Source organism: Terrapene carolina, unplaced genomic scaffold (genome assembly GCF_002925995.2).
Source record: "Terrapene carolina triunguis isolate 2854851 unplaced genomic scaffold, T_m_triunguis-2.0 Scaffold95, whole genome shotgun sequence".
Lineage (NCBI taxonomy): Eukaryota > Metazoa > Chordata > Testudines > Emydidae > Terrapene > Terrapene triunguis.
The window spans coordinates 40508762-40523075 of NW_020664446.1; the positions used below are offsets into that span (position 1 = coordinate 40508762).

The 14314-nt window shown below is 43.2% G+C and overlaps 1 protein-coding gene across 6 annotated transcripts in view; it reads left to right on the top strand.

Annotated features, from left to right (window-relative positions):
- ASCC1 (activating signal cointegrator 1 complex subunit 1) overlaps nt 1-14314 on the top strand; it is a 60651-nt gene that overhangs the window by 8475 nt on the left and 37862 nt on the right. For all 6 annotated transcript variants that reach the window (XM_026651014.2, XM_026651015.2, XM_024201873.3 and 3 more), the window contains exons 5-6: nt 1119-1297; nt 11944-12080. In XM_026651014.2, the coding sequence (XP_026506799.1) occupies nt 1119-1297; nt 11944-12080 (316 nt within the window). The remainder of the gene's footprint in view (nt 1-1118; nt 1298-11943; nt 12081-14314) is intronic.

A 14314-nucleotide genomic window follows, 5' to 3' on the forward strand; every position in this document is an offset into this window, starting at 1 on the left:
TTTCCTGCCTGTCAATACCGTTCAGAATCAGTGGATTGTGACCTTCTGGGGGGTCATGAAAGGCAATTAGGAGGATTGTGAGGCCTTGAAAAATTAATTTAAAGCAATCCCCAGTCTCCACAAACTCTTTTCTTTCAAGGTCACATATTCTGTCAGCCTCTCAAAGCACACACAAATGGTATATGATTACCATTGTTGTTATGGATACATCTTTTACTCTTTCTTTTGTAGTAAATGTAAGGGGGTCATGCAAATGTTTGACTTCAAATAAGGGGTTGCCTACCTGAAAAGTTGAGAGTTATGTAGACAGTTCAAGAGCAACTGAACTGAGAGAATCTTATCTCTTTGTTTGGCATCACAGCCCTATAAACACTTTAGGGACTACTTTTCTTTAGGCTGCTGAGGAGAAGGAGAAACAACCTTTTGAATGACATCATCCTAACTTTATAGAGAAGCAAAAATGTAAGGCATTGAAGTAAAATTAATAGTCTAGCAAGACTTCTCTGGCTATGTTTAAGGGGTTTAGAATATCTTATTTTTCTACCTTTCCTCCTTTAAGACCTGGAATGAGGATATGAAGATACAGTGCTAACAGGTAATTAAAAAAGAATATTGCAGCCCCATACATTTCTCAGTCATTAATACTGCTATATATCAAATAAGAAATTAAAGGGAAATCGTGATGCAGCTAAACAAGGCTAATAGTACTGTAGATAAATAACTATCCAATAGGATCTAAGTTTATTTTTTAGGTTGTACGCAATTTGGGGTAGTGACTGTTTTTTTTACAGTGTCTGGCACAGTGCGCCCCAAACTACTTGAGGCCTCTAGGTGCTACTGCAATATAAATGCTTAATAATAATATTGGCTATAGTGAATTAAATTAGTATTGGAGTTCTGTTTGATTGTCTTCTGTCCTGAGTCTTCTAGAATTTAATTTATATTCGTACTTAACTTGTCAATATCCTAGAATATGGATTGTTAAATGCATTATAAGTACAGTGGAAAATCAGTATCTTTTTAATTAGGTCTTAGCGCTAGTGGACATCATAGCAAAATGTCACCAATCTTGTGTGGATTTCATATAGCTACAATTAGTGTTACTTGTTTGCTTTTAGTGATTACTGGACAGCAGCGTAGTGGTGTCATTTCAGCCCGAACACGGATTGATGTTCTTGCTGAGAGTTTCCGCAAGAAGCAGCCATTCACACACTTCCTGTCCATTGCTCTCAACCAGCCTGCGATTCAGGAAAAATTTCTACAGTTCAAGGAGGAAGTATTGGAGAAATGCTCCAAGGTAGGGAACCATGATACTTGGAAGTAACTGACGTAAAAAAAGATGCTGCTTTATTTTATTGATGTTAAAGGCAAATTAAAATATATGCTGCTAGGGGAGAAAATGTCACTTGTGTTTGTGGAATGCATAAGTACACTAATAAATTATGAGGCCTTAAAAGTAGACATTGAAAACTAGTTATACTGAAGATGTTGAGAGCACTCTAATGGAGGTTTTTTGAACATGGAATTATTTTTGTAATAAATTGACAGTAAAATATTTTCCACAGATGTGGAGGAAACTGCGATTCAAAAGTTTTGGTTTTTAAAATTTGAAAACCATTAATTAATGTACGTAACCTTTGGCTGCATTTTACGTCATTTCTACTATAAATATCCAGCATGTGACAAGGGGTTTTAACAAGTTTGCTGCTGCTTTTTCACTGTCCCTTTGGCCCCTGACATTGAACAAATGTGGGAATCATTACCTTAACTTAGCCAGAAATGACTCGGTAGCATTTGACACAATGCAAACGTTATCACTTAGCAACATTTTCTTTCGTCCACCAAGACTGTGCTGATATTACCTCTTGCTTGTTTTCAAATCTTAAACTGATAGCATGAAATAATTAGGCACAGAATTGAGAACAGAATTCAGTGAATGCTGTGTGTGTGTGTGTATATATATGTATATATATACACACATAAAAATAATATTTTTTTTTAAAGAATGATTAATTTGTTAGCTTTCACCAGCACTAAATTCCATTGCAACTTGATAGCCATGGAGTCTTCTCAGAACAGGTTCAGAAGAGAGCAGTGTTACACTGCCATCTGCTGATGTATTTCAGCACTAAGCTGGGAGGTTTACCTTTTAGGAAGGAAGGGCTAATTTGGTTTTCATGCCCATTCATACATTGGCTTCTTTGCTGAGGCTGACAATGAGAGTGCTAGATTGTGTGCATGTGACAGTCATTTAATTTATCTAGGGTCTGATACTGGTGCTCATCATAGTACCCAAGCACTTCCGAAGAATAAGAACAATAACTCTTTTGCAGTGAGCAAGAGGCAGGCTTAGTTTTTTAAAACCGAATATAGAAGATCAGGAGTGTTGGTGTAAGAGTGTCATTGAAGGAAGCCTAGACAGAGGGGTAGGTTTTGCATTCATCTCAGTGCAGCAAGATTAGCGCTCATTTTATCTAGCAGTGAGTACCATGATCTTGGCCTGGCTTCCTCTGTTGGTTTACAGTTCCGTTTTTCTAGTGGAACAAAGCTGTTCTGGAAAGAGATGGTCCTTCATGTCATGGGCACATTGTAAGCAGAGCTCTTCATGCCAGTTTTGTGCAATAAGCACCATATATACCAAGATCACTGTTCGCTGTCTGGAGTTCCTCTTCTCCAGTTCCTTCAGAATCCTCTCCAGGCTGCCTTCCACCTGTTGCATATCATTGGAACTGTTTTCATCAAAGTCTTGACCTCTTCATAGCCAAAGCTCAGAAGCAGTACTCCATTCTCCTCCTCCTTGACCTGTCAGCCACCTTTTACAAAGCCAACCATCTTCTTCTTCTTCTTGAAATCTCATCCTCCTTGGCTTCTGTGACTCTGTCCTCGCCTGGTTCTCCTTCTTCATTGCTGTTTGCTCCTTCAGTATGTCCTTTGGTGGATTATTGTTTCTTTTTCCTTTACACCTTATCTCTGGGTTATCTCATCCACAAACAAAAGTTCAGCTAATATGTCTATCCTGATGGCTCACATATCTATCTCTCTTCTCCAGACTTGTCTCTTTCTGTCCAATCTAAAATCTCTGCTTGTCTTTCTGACATCTTTTCGTGGATGTTTAGCCATTAGCTCAAGTTTAATATAGCTAAAACAGAGCTCTTAATCTCCCCCCACCCCTTCCTTTATTGATCACAGTTGACAACACCACCTTCCTTCCTGTCACTCGGGTCTGTGTGACCTGGAGATCATTTTCAATTCCGACCTCTGTCCTCACATCCAGGATATGTCTGAATCTTGCCATTTCTTTCTGTGTAACATCTCTGAAATGCCTACTTTTCATCTACACATCATCTCGCGTCTCAGTTACTGCAACGTCCTTTTCTCTGTCCTTGACAAATGCAATTTTGCCCCTCTTGTATCCATTCAGAATGCTGCTGCAAAGATCATTTTCTTAGCCCTGTTCTCTATTACATCAAACACATAAGCCACTTGTCTTTGCTTTCAAGGCCCTTCACAGCCTACCCCAACCCTACCTATCATTGCTCATTTGCTAATGAAATTTTAGTTCTCACCTCTTGAGTGGCCCATGACACCAGCTTTCATTGTCCACTAGTTAAATTTTCAAACAAGCATCTTTGTGCTTTCTCTCATGTTGCCTCATATGCTTGAGAGGCATTCCTCATTCAAATCCCTCCTTAAAACTCTCCTTTGCTGTGCTGCCTACAAAAAACTTCACAACAGTTAGATTGCTGGTGTGCTGATTCCACTGCCTATCATGCTGACCAATATCTTCTCGTTGTTTGCTTATACTCCCCCATCTGTTGTCTCTTGTCCTAGGCTAGGATAGTATGCCCTTTGGAGCAGGCACCATCTTTTTGTTTTGTTTGCATGGTACCTAGCACAATGGCAGTCCTGGTCCAGGATTGGCGCTCTTAAACACCATGGTAATACAAATACACAACTTATTTCATCGTCTGTCAATTAGTTATGGCTTTTGGTCACTACAGACTCAGGTTGCATTCAGACCAGGCACCCAGAAATAAAAGCCCTCATCAGTAGTATGGATGATGTTCCTGAGGATGTATAAAACTTATCAGTGAGATATGTTCGTTAACTGCATAATCAACAGGTAGAAATTACGCATTTTTAGGGCCTTCCTAAAATGGTGGGGATTGTGTTTTACTTTACTTCCTTAGTGAATGTAGTTGGATTAATTTAATGTATATTGTACAATTCTTAGGACATGTCTTTCTTGATAATTTTAAGTATGCCAAAAATTTGATGATAAACTACTTTATACTCTTTAAACTAGAAAATTGTTTTGCAGTATCACTTTCAATACCTCTGTATGTTTTGTTATAGATTATAAAATCCTTTAAATAAGTTCTCTCTCTTTCCTCCTCCTCCTCCTTTTCACCATTTCTTTCTCTGCTAATGTTGCTCCTGTTCCATCAGTGAATAGAAATACAGATTTTTCTCTCAGCATTGCGCCTTCAGACTCTTGTAAATAGCTTACTTGACATTTTGGCCTCAGGTCTAGAAATATTTTTTTGCCACTCCCTTTATCAGGATTCAGATCCTCAATTTTTATTATTTTTAACTTTTCTATATTGAATTTAGTCACTGGCAAAGATTTATGTTTTATGTATGTGAGATTTGGGGATTGTGGTGCTTTAACTTTTCAGCCTTCTTCCTTTGAGCGTTATCATGAGTGTTCATAGATACACAGAGTATATTGCAACTCCATATGTCTTTCAATCATTCCACAGCCAGTAATACCACTGTATCGCACAGCAGGGTCTGCTAGAAAGCACATCAGTAATGAAAACCAGTAATTCAAAACTGTGCTGCATAGTGCCATAAGAGAGTTTATAGAGCTGTCCAAATACAGTAATAGGGGATTTCTCAGGATGCTTAGAGAAACTTGAATAGATTTCAGGTATAGAAACTGTGTATCTTTGTTCCTGCTGCAGATTCAAAACAGTGCAGAGTCAGTTAATGACTCCAGTACTCAAAAGAAGCTTACTAATGATAGTAAATAAGGAAAAGTCCAGGTGTGTAAATTTAGCATTTCTTCTGGTTGTTGAGCATTTGTGCAGGATTCTTTCCTCTCTAAAACTGTTACCATGACAACCATTCATCCATATTTTGTAATGATGTAGTCTTGCATGTCAGTATATACTTTGTATTACTCTTTTGGCTTCACAAGGTTTTGTAAGTTCACAGTTGCATTAAAATGTCAAAAATCTTAAGCATTATCTATCAGAGCCACTTATGTTGGTTAGGCAGCCAGACAATGAAGTGGCAAAATAGAATGCTAGGGCCAATATTTAAATGAATGCCATCTGTCTCAGACTAGGGGGATGGTACTGTTGAGGTATAGGAGACAGGTTTCTGGGTGATCTTGAGAGGCTTGCATCATGGACCATCAAGGGGAGGGGGAGGACTGAAATGTTTATAACTGATCCTGGGGGTGGAAGAGGAAGTATGCATTGCAGTCTCCACCGTCCTTCAATGGCTGGTTATGGAGCAACATTGCCAAGAAAAATCTTGTATGGTTCTTTCAATCTCTGCAAGTGCTGCCTTTATGTATAGCAGGCTGCAGCTGTAATGTGGGAGGGAAAATACAATTACTATGGTGTTTGGCAGTCTATAAATATCTAATGTAGATAATTACATGGAATGAAAGGAAGGTATCCTAGAGAGAGAGAGAGGCTTTCCAACCTCCACTCCAGTTTCTAGTGTATCTTTGATTCCTTAGGTTGTTCTGAGGAATTGTGAATTACCCTGCTCATTCCTTGTAGGTGCATACATCAGGATTGGAAAGGCATATAATTGGTGGTAAGAAATAAAAATGCTCATAAACTCTCATGTAAATATTAGATCGTTGGGTAGCAGAAAAGATAAAACTGGGAAGGAGGAAGCTCAGTATCGAATAGTTTATTCATGCACCTTGCCAAAAAGGATTTTGTTCTGGAACTTGGTCTCTCAATCCCTGATCTAGTGGGTTGGGAGTACTGCAGACACACAGTGCTTGGGCTCTGGGAAGAGAAAGCGAGTGCTTCAAATAAAATTTTGTCTGGCATTCTATCAAAATTGTGATATCAAGGACAGAAGGCCTCAGCAGTGGGGAAGGAGTCAAATATTTAATGGGGAAGAAGTTGGATCCTAAAAGTTACCATGGGGTGGGTAATTGTCTCCCTCACTCTCTGGAAGTAGAAATGGTTAGTCATTTCCCTTCTACCCTAAATATATATTTGTGAATGAGATTATGATACAACAAAAATATGACAATCATGGAAGGTAGGACAATTGAATTCAGAATTTTATCAATTTTTATGAAAGACCTGCTTTCCTTTTAGGCCAGCTCTGCATCAATTGAGGTGTGTGTGTGTTTAAATATAGATGCAAAAAAGTGGTAGGCCTAGATTGGGAACACAATTATTTTGTTCCATGTATAGAATTGCAATAGCTTTTCAGTATGGACAACATATGTGACTCTTTGGGGAATAAATATGTGTAAAAAGTTAGTTAGCATTCAATGTGTTTTGTTTCATTTCATAAAACCTTCATATATTGGCTTACTACTTTTTTCAGAAAAAAGTGTTTCTTTCCTCCACAGGTTGGGGAAAATCACAACCCTGTAATCTGTTCCCCTTCCCTTCCTTAGGGCTTATGATGTTCCCTGTACACTGGAGCTGCTAACAAGAGATAGAACACGCTTTGGCATGTCTGACAATGACTTTAAGTCCAGTAGAGGGCAGTGTTTGGAAGGCAGGAATATGCCAAAATCTTAGGGCTGGTCCACACTACCTGCCTAATTCGGCGGGTAGAGATCGATCTTCTGGGATCGATTTATCGCGTCTCATCTGGACGCGATAGATCGATCCCAGAAGCGCTCCCCCATCGACTGCGGAACTCCTGCTCGCCGAGAGGAGGAAGCGCTGTCGACGGGGGAGCCTGCCTGCGCCGCGTGGACCCGAAGTAGGTACTTTTAGTTCGATATAGGAAACGTTGACTTCAGCTACGCTATTCTCGTAGCTGAAGTTGCGTTTCCTATATCGATCCCCCGCCCCAGTGTGGACCAGCCCTTAGTGATGTTATGTAGTGTTACTTAAAGGGAATATTTTAAATAGAAACTTCAGTATGTCTTTCAGGATTCCAAGTTCGTGAGCTGTGGATTTTTTAGAGAGGCAGTGATTTCCTTTATTTTTGTTTGGCTGCCAGTGCATTTTAAGGAACAGTAGGCATAGATGGAAAGTTTTTTTTTAATTGGTTAACAGCTACCACTTTGCACTTACTTAGCACCTTATGTGCAAAGATCTTGAATCATTTCACAAATTTTATGATGCCTCATGGCATCCATGTGAGCAATGGTCAAAGTAGATCACAATAGGAGGGGCTATTCACCTATTTTTTTCCCTTGTCATCAGAGGTATTTATGTTGAGTGAAGTGGTTTTATAACACCTTGTGGCGATGGATGCAGCAAAGGGAAGAGATAGGATAAGAAGAAATGTATCTAAAAGAGGTTCATACTCCCAGGCAGTACCGTAGTCATCTAAACAAAAATAATGCTCTTGTGTCTGCAGTATGTGGAGCTGCATAGCGGGCGTATCCCTAATGCTCTTCACTTCAGTTTCTACCAGGATGAAGTCTCCGTATTGATGTAAAAAACAAACAAAATGTGACATCCTAGGACAAGCCTGCACAACTCGTAAAGCGGCGAGGGCCATATTACTCCAAAGAAAACAGCTGAGGGCTGAACCCCCCCCCCAGCGCCGCCGAAACACCCCCCATCCCCCCCGAAACACAACACCCTTCCCCCTCCCGCCCCCTCGCACATTGGTTCATTGAGGGGCAAATCCCAACTAGCCTTTATAGACCCCAGGGGCCAGCTGACCAGGTTCCTCCCCTGCCCCCTGAACTCCCCTGGAGGGTGCACAGCCCCCCCACAAGCCCTCCCCACCCCGGTGGCCCCCGCCCCGAGTCCACTCATTGGCTTTGCCGGGCTTGGGCCGCTTCAGCAGGTCGGCAGGGACGAGCCGCCTTCCGGAGGCACCGGAGAACCAGAGTGTCCCGGTTGCAGCGGCGGCGAGCCCCAGCCATGGAGGAGCTAGCGTGGTGCAGGGGGGCAGCAGCCCTGCAAAGGCGGTGGCACCACTAGCGGGGAGCACCCACGCCCCCCGCCCTCCTGCCCAGGCTGCGGCCCAGCGCGCCCCCCCCCGCCACCCCCCTGGGGGCTCCTGCAAGCTGCAGCGGATGCATGCGGGTGCTGGCCCCCCATGTGCCCCCTGGCTGCCCCCTCGCTGTGCTCATGCTCTGTGGCTCCCAGGAGTGTGAGCCACCACCACTGCTGCCCCTCCCGGAGCAGGCTCAGGGCCCCGCACCCCGGCGGCTCACATGCCCAGGAGCCGCAAAGCCCGAGGGGGGAGCCGGGGGGCGCACGGGGGCTGCTGACCGCATGCATCTGCCGCAGCCTGCAGGAGCCCCCCGGGGGGGGGGTGCGCCAGGCCTCAGCCTGGACAGGAGGAGCAGGCTGCCTACCTGTCCCCTGGCTGCCCCAACCCTTTTCCACACCCCCGCCCCCAGACAGACCACTGGGACTCCCACGCCCCATCCAACCACTCCCCGTCCCCTGACAGCCCCCCCCAGAACTCCTGACCCATACAACCCTCCTCCTGCTCCCTGACTGCCCCCCGGGACTCCCCTTACCACCATGCCGCTCCATGTGGAGCTAAACCAAACAAGCTGCGGAGCACACAGCCCCTCCCTCGCAGAGTGCTGCGATGCGAAGCTGAGGCAAGGGGAGCGGGGGAGGGACTCTGCCTGCTGGAGGCCAATGGGAGCAGCTAAATCAGGCCCAGGCGCCCAGTCAGCCTTGCCACACTCTGCATGAGTGGAAGAGAGGGGAGGGAGGAAAAATCCCGGATGCCCCCAACCACTTGGCGCCCTAGGTGACTGCCTTGTTTGCCGGCCCTAGCGGTTGCACCGGCCCTGGGCGAACCTGACAGCCCCACCCCACCGCTTGCCCGCGGGCCGCACAGTGAGCCCACGCGGGCCGGATGTTGTGCAGGCCTGCCCTAGGAAAATTCCTGTGTTTAGAAGATAACCCTTGCAAAATAGATTTTATGCCTGGAAGGGAGAGGTAGCTGGCAGGAAACTGGTATTTCTTCCTTCCCTTCTTCCTCTTTTAGGTAGGAAAAGCAGCAGTGGTGGTTTTCTCCCTTTTCCTGCTCCCTCTGTAGGGCAGAGAAGGCAAAGAAGAGGTGTCCCCTATTCTCTCTTCCCAGTGGGATATGGGAAGCTTGGGACAGATACTCCTTTAGAGGAGAGAAGGCAAATAGGAGATTCATTCTTAGCTAGGACACCTTTTCTTGCATTATCAGATGCTGATGTAGCTCCACCTGCTGCTCAGGAACCTCAGCCGGGCACTAGCTCTTCTGATTTCAGATTCCCGTGCCTAGTGAGTCTACACTTTATGAAACAGACTTAAACTGGGCAAGTGGAGGAAAGTTCTGTTGTACTGAATTTACCCAAAACCAGGTTAAGAGGAAGAGAGGGAGCTGCACTTCCTTCTGCTTGCCTCTCTCTTTAGCCCATGCCTGTGACGTAGGGAGCTGCTATATTCATTTTGCAGGTGGAGAAACAGGCACTCAAATTAAATGAGTTGTCCAGTTTGATTAATCGTGAGTGTTGGAAATAGAACTCAGGGCTCCTGGATCCCTATCCCTTGCTCTGAACACTACACCACACTCCCTTCTATATATACATAGTGGGCACTTGAGCTATGAAGTTTTCTTGGATATTTGGATGATGTCCATAGGGCACCATAGTGGTGAATATTGATTTGGCCCATATCTTGTGGGCTCTTTCTCCCTTGATGTCCATTTGACTTTCCTTAACCCTTGTACTGAATGTGTGCTTGGCTTCGGTTTCCTGTTAATTGTCTCTGCTGGCAGACCGGTACTGAGATATGATTGATGCCATTACTAAGTGCAGTTTTAAAAGAAAAATCAATGAAGTACAGTGGTATGGTAGTGGTTGCTAATGATAAATCATAAGCTGGGGATTTGAACAAGAGGGTTAAAATCTATCTGCATCTAAGTATAGAGCTTCCGGCTACTCAGTCCTATGACATTTGGAGGCAGATTTTGAAACTTTTGTTTTTTAAGAAGACTCAGCTCAGATACAGCATCTTTTCATGGAAGATTTAGGATCTGTGGTTCTGCAACACAGGAAGGGTGTGACAAGGATTTCTGGGGTAGGCCTGAGATCCTTGGGACTACACAGGGAAGATACTGTGGATCTCGGGCTGTTCATTGGGGTCCTCCTTCTTCCCAGTACAGAAGATATGGCATACCCAGGTGATGTGCAACCACTGGCTCTGCACTCACCAATCCGTATTCAGATACCTTCAACTGGTGTTTGAAAGCTGCAGAAGGGACAGCTCCTCAGGCCAATAGTAGGTTAGACTGCACAATTTGAATTATCTTTTCACCCTTCACCATCTGCTTCATGAGATTAGGGTAGTTCTTCTCTCTTGCAAGCTACTTATTTATTGGGTTAATTTGTATTCTGTTCATCGTCATCTGTATGCATTACAGAAATTAAAATGAATTGTTGCCAACAACTGGAATCAATCCAGCCTACATCCAGATTCTATCTCCCACTCCATCAACTGTTGGGCTAAATATCCTCTGGCTACAGACCCGAGTTAAAAACCAAAGAAACAAATCTCTTGCACTGCATCCTAAATATGTCTTAAAGCAGAGGGAGCATAGAGCCTTTTTCAGTTTCATTCTGGTGCCAGGCAGAATATAGAAAAGCTAGAGAATTGAAACCAAGTGTACTCTCAAACAGGAAATCCATCCGTACTTGTGCTTTTAAGATTGCTTCTCAAGGTAATTTCCTTTTGTTGAAAAGCTACTGCATAGGGTTGAAATATGCAGATGGTTTTGACACCACTGTGTCAGGATTTTGGCATTAATTCAGCAGTGAATTAATTAACAGCACACAAAGTGCTCTTCTCCCTCCCCCTCCTTCCCCCCCAGGACCTGAGAGTGCTACCTCCAGAGTGCTACCAGGCTTTGCCAACTTGTGACTGAGAGCAAGCTCCTGCATGGGATCATGTGGTCTCACAGGTCACTGGACTGGCCTATAAGTACAAATATAAAAAAACTGTGTGGATATTGCAGTTAAGTATGAAAAATGCTGGGTGAAATATGAGGCTTTAATCCTGTGTCAGGAGTAAGGACCTGCTACTAGCCTGCTTACCTACTGATTTAACCCCAGGCAGCCTAATCAGCAAAGCTGGGCCCAATTTGAGCCACCTGATTGGCTGAGGGATTTGCAGATCTACTCTTAAGATCACCAACAGCAGTAGGGTATGGGCTTCTCAAAGCGTTCGCCCATGGCTGCGATAGCTCCTGTGCTTGCTTATTCCCAGCCTTGCTCCCATCCTGTTCCAGTCCTACTCCTACCTTGGACACAGCCCTGCTCCTGCCTTGCCTCGCCTCACTCCAGGTAACCTGACTCAGACCCTGGGCTCTGGCTCTGACGGCTAGCCTTTGACCCTGGGCTCCAGCTCCTGGTTCCTGACTCCTGCTCTGACCACTAGGCACAGCTGTGCACATCCCAGTCCGTAACACCCTGACAAGGTGAGACAGGATACCATTTAAACATGTTAAAGAGGAGTTTTGAAATGTAGCTCTGAATCTTGTGTAGAAACTTTAAAGGCTTCATCTCAGATAATGAACTTTATTTTGAGCCAGGGAAATACATGTGCCTTTTCAGCGGTGTGGTAAGTATTATTTCGTGTACTCTTGGGGCTAATAGGATGGGCTTTTTAACTTTTGGTGCTAGAAATTGTGACCTAAGTAGAAATAATTTTAAAATAATCTGAGTCATATAGCTGCCCACTAAATCTTTTTTTGTTACCTTTTCAATAGGATCATGGAGTCAATAGCAGTCTGTTCCAGAACCCAGCAAAGCTCCATCTTACTATTGGGACACTAGTGCTCCTGAATGAGCAGGAGATCCAGAAGGCATGTGAACTCCTGCAGAGAAGTAAAGAGGACTTTATTGAGTAAGTGGAATAAAGGCATGGGAGGGGCATGGTCACTGAGTGCAGAATTTTGAAGAACCAAACTAGTTTTAGAACATGGGTAACTAATGCAGGAGAGAGTGGTTCATCTGTTTGTTGTAATTCAGCAGTTTTGCATCACTGTTTGAAAATGTGTAAAATACGGAAACATTTCAAACAAAACCATCCAGAAGAAAGACAAGGACATAGTTGTATTTTGCCTCAATAACTGAGGACTTTCTCTGTGTGCCAGAAACCTTCAGTGGTTATTTCTTTATATCCCAGCAGTCCCCATTATTTTACTATGAACGCAGGTTATTTTTTCCTCTGCCGGCCACAAGAGCAGGAGGAATTCAATGTCTTAACGCTTTTTGTCTGCAACAGTTTCAGGCAAGTTGCCTCCCTTCTGCCTAAGAACAGATGCAAATATACCCCTGAAATGCATTTCCTGAGGCAAGTAGCCCTGTGCAGAAAACCTTAAAGACAGGATGAACTGTATAAGTAATCAGTCTAAAATATTAGCTCAATGCTGCTATGGCACTAAGATTGTCATAATTTCCATGTTAAAACCATAATATTTGAGGTTTAGAACTAGCTGAAAGCTTGGTCTAATGGGTGTTGTACTGAGATAATCTGACTACACCCAGAAATATTAGACCGCCTGAGATATTTTATTTTCTTAAAACAAGACGTTTTTTCTTTCTGCCAAAATTTTGCAAAAACTTTTTACTATATAAAAGTATTCCTTGATTTCTGACAGCTGTGCACGAGGAATTATACATGCAGCTGCCATGAACCATCCATGGGAATCACACGTGGCTAAAATTCTCATTACTGCTTTAAAATGAAGACTCCAGACTTTTACATCATTATACAGAATAAAAGTTAAATATGATGAAACACCCATGAAAGTTTCAGCATTCGTCTTATCAGTGGAGGGGTCTGCCTTTATATTATGAAGGCTGCCATCTTCCTTGTAAACAAATAAACTGATAGAATCTTTCTCATAGATTGTCCTGGGAAAAAACACTTTAATTTTAATTCCTTAACTTACTTCCCATACCCCCAAAATTAAATATATGTTGATAGTTTTGATTTTAATTCACTTCTATTTATTTACATTTATATGCAGATGATGGATTTGTACACTACATGAAGATAAACAACAGTCTCGCATATCTTTTTAGAATGAGTACTCCTAAGAAGTGTTTTCCCCTTACCTGTATGTGCATACACTCCTGCTCCTCCTTCCCTAACTTTTGGAAGGGGGTATGGTGTACTGGAAGAGAGAGGCTTACTTACCAGAATGTTTCACTCTCTTTATTCTAATTTGGAAGTTTTGCTGAAGATCACAAAGGAGGTTTCGCTAGCAGGTGCACTGAAGATAAGCTAACAAGATTAGTACAAAGTCATACATGCATCTTGTTAACTTCTTTATATTACTTCTCCCTGCTTGAGACACTCCCTTTATTTTCTAGAAGACTTTCCAATGGAGAGAATGGAGCTTACCAACAGAGAAATCATACTCCGCCTCTCCCACCACTTCTCTGGTTTGTGAAGGGAAGTGGGGGCATGTACATATGTACCCATAAGGAAAGGGGATACACTTCATAGGAACCTAAGTGCTTGGGGAATACAAATTATAGATTGTCTGCCTGTGAAGTAACTTAAGACTGTTTCAAACAAAATTATATTTACTTTCAATATTTTTAAATGCATGTTGAAAGTACTTAAAAACTACACTCAATGTCAAGTGCTTTTCCCAGTGAAAATCCTTCACAGTTATGCTCTTCACAGGGAAAAGAACAGCCTCTGTGAAACAAGTAAGTTTAATTATTTTTATTGTAAAATTTGTAAAAAGCCAGTTCCTCTGTGTTTTGTTTTTTATTTATATAGGTCATAAATGTTGAAAAATTACTTAGTGTATGGTTTAGAGCATGTGATGAATAAGTAAAGTGCAGATTGAAATGTTTTTGTATACAGTGGTTGACTGGTCGATCCTGGGGAATCTTCCAGTCGATCGCAATCTCTGCTGGTGTAGCAGAGCTGCCGCTAAGGCAGGCTCCCTGCCTGCCGTGGCCCCGGGGCGGAGGGGGTAGGGTTCTCCATGCTCTGCTCCTGCCTGCAAGCACCACCGCCACAGCTCCCATTGGTCGGGAACGGGGAACTGTGACCAATGGGAGCTTTGGGGGAAGTGCCTGCAGAGAGGGGCAGTGAACAGAGCCACGTGCCCCCAG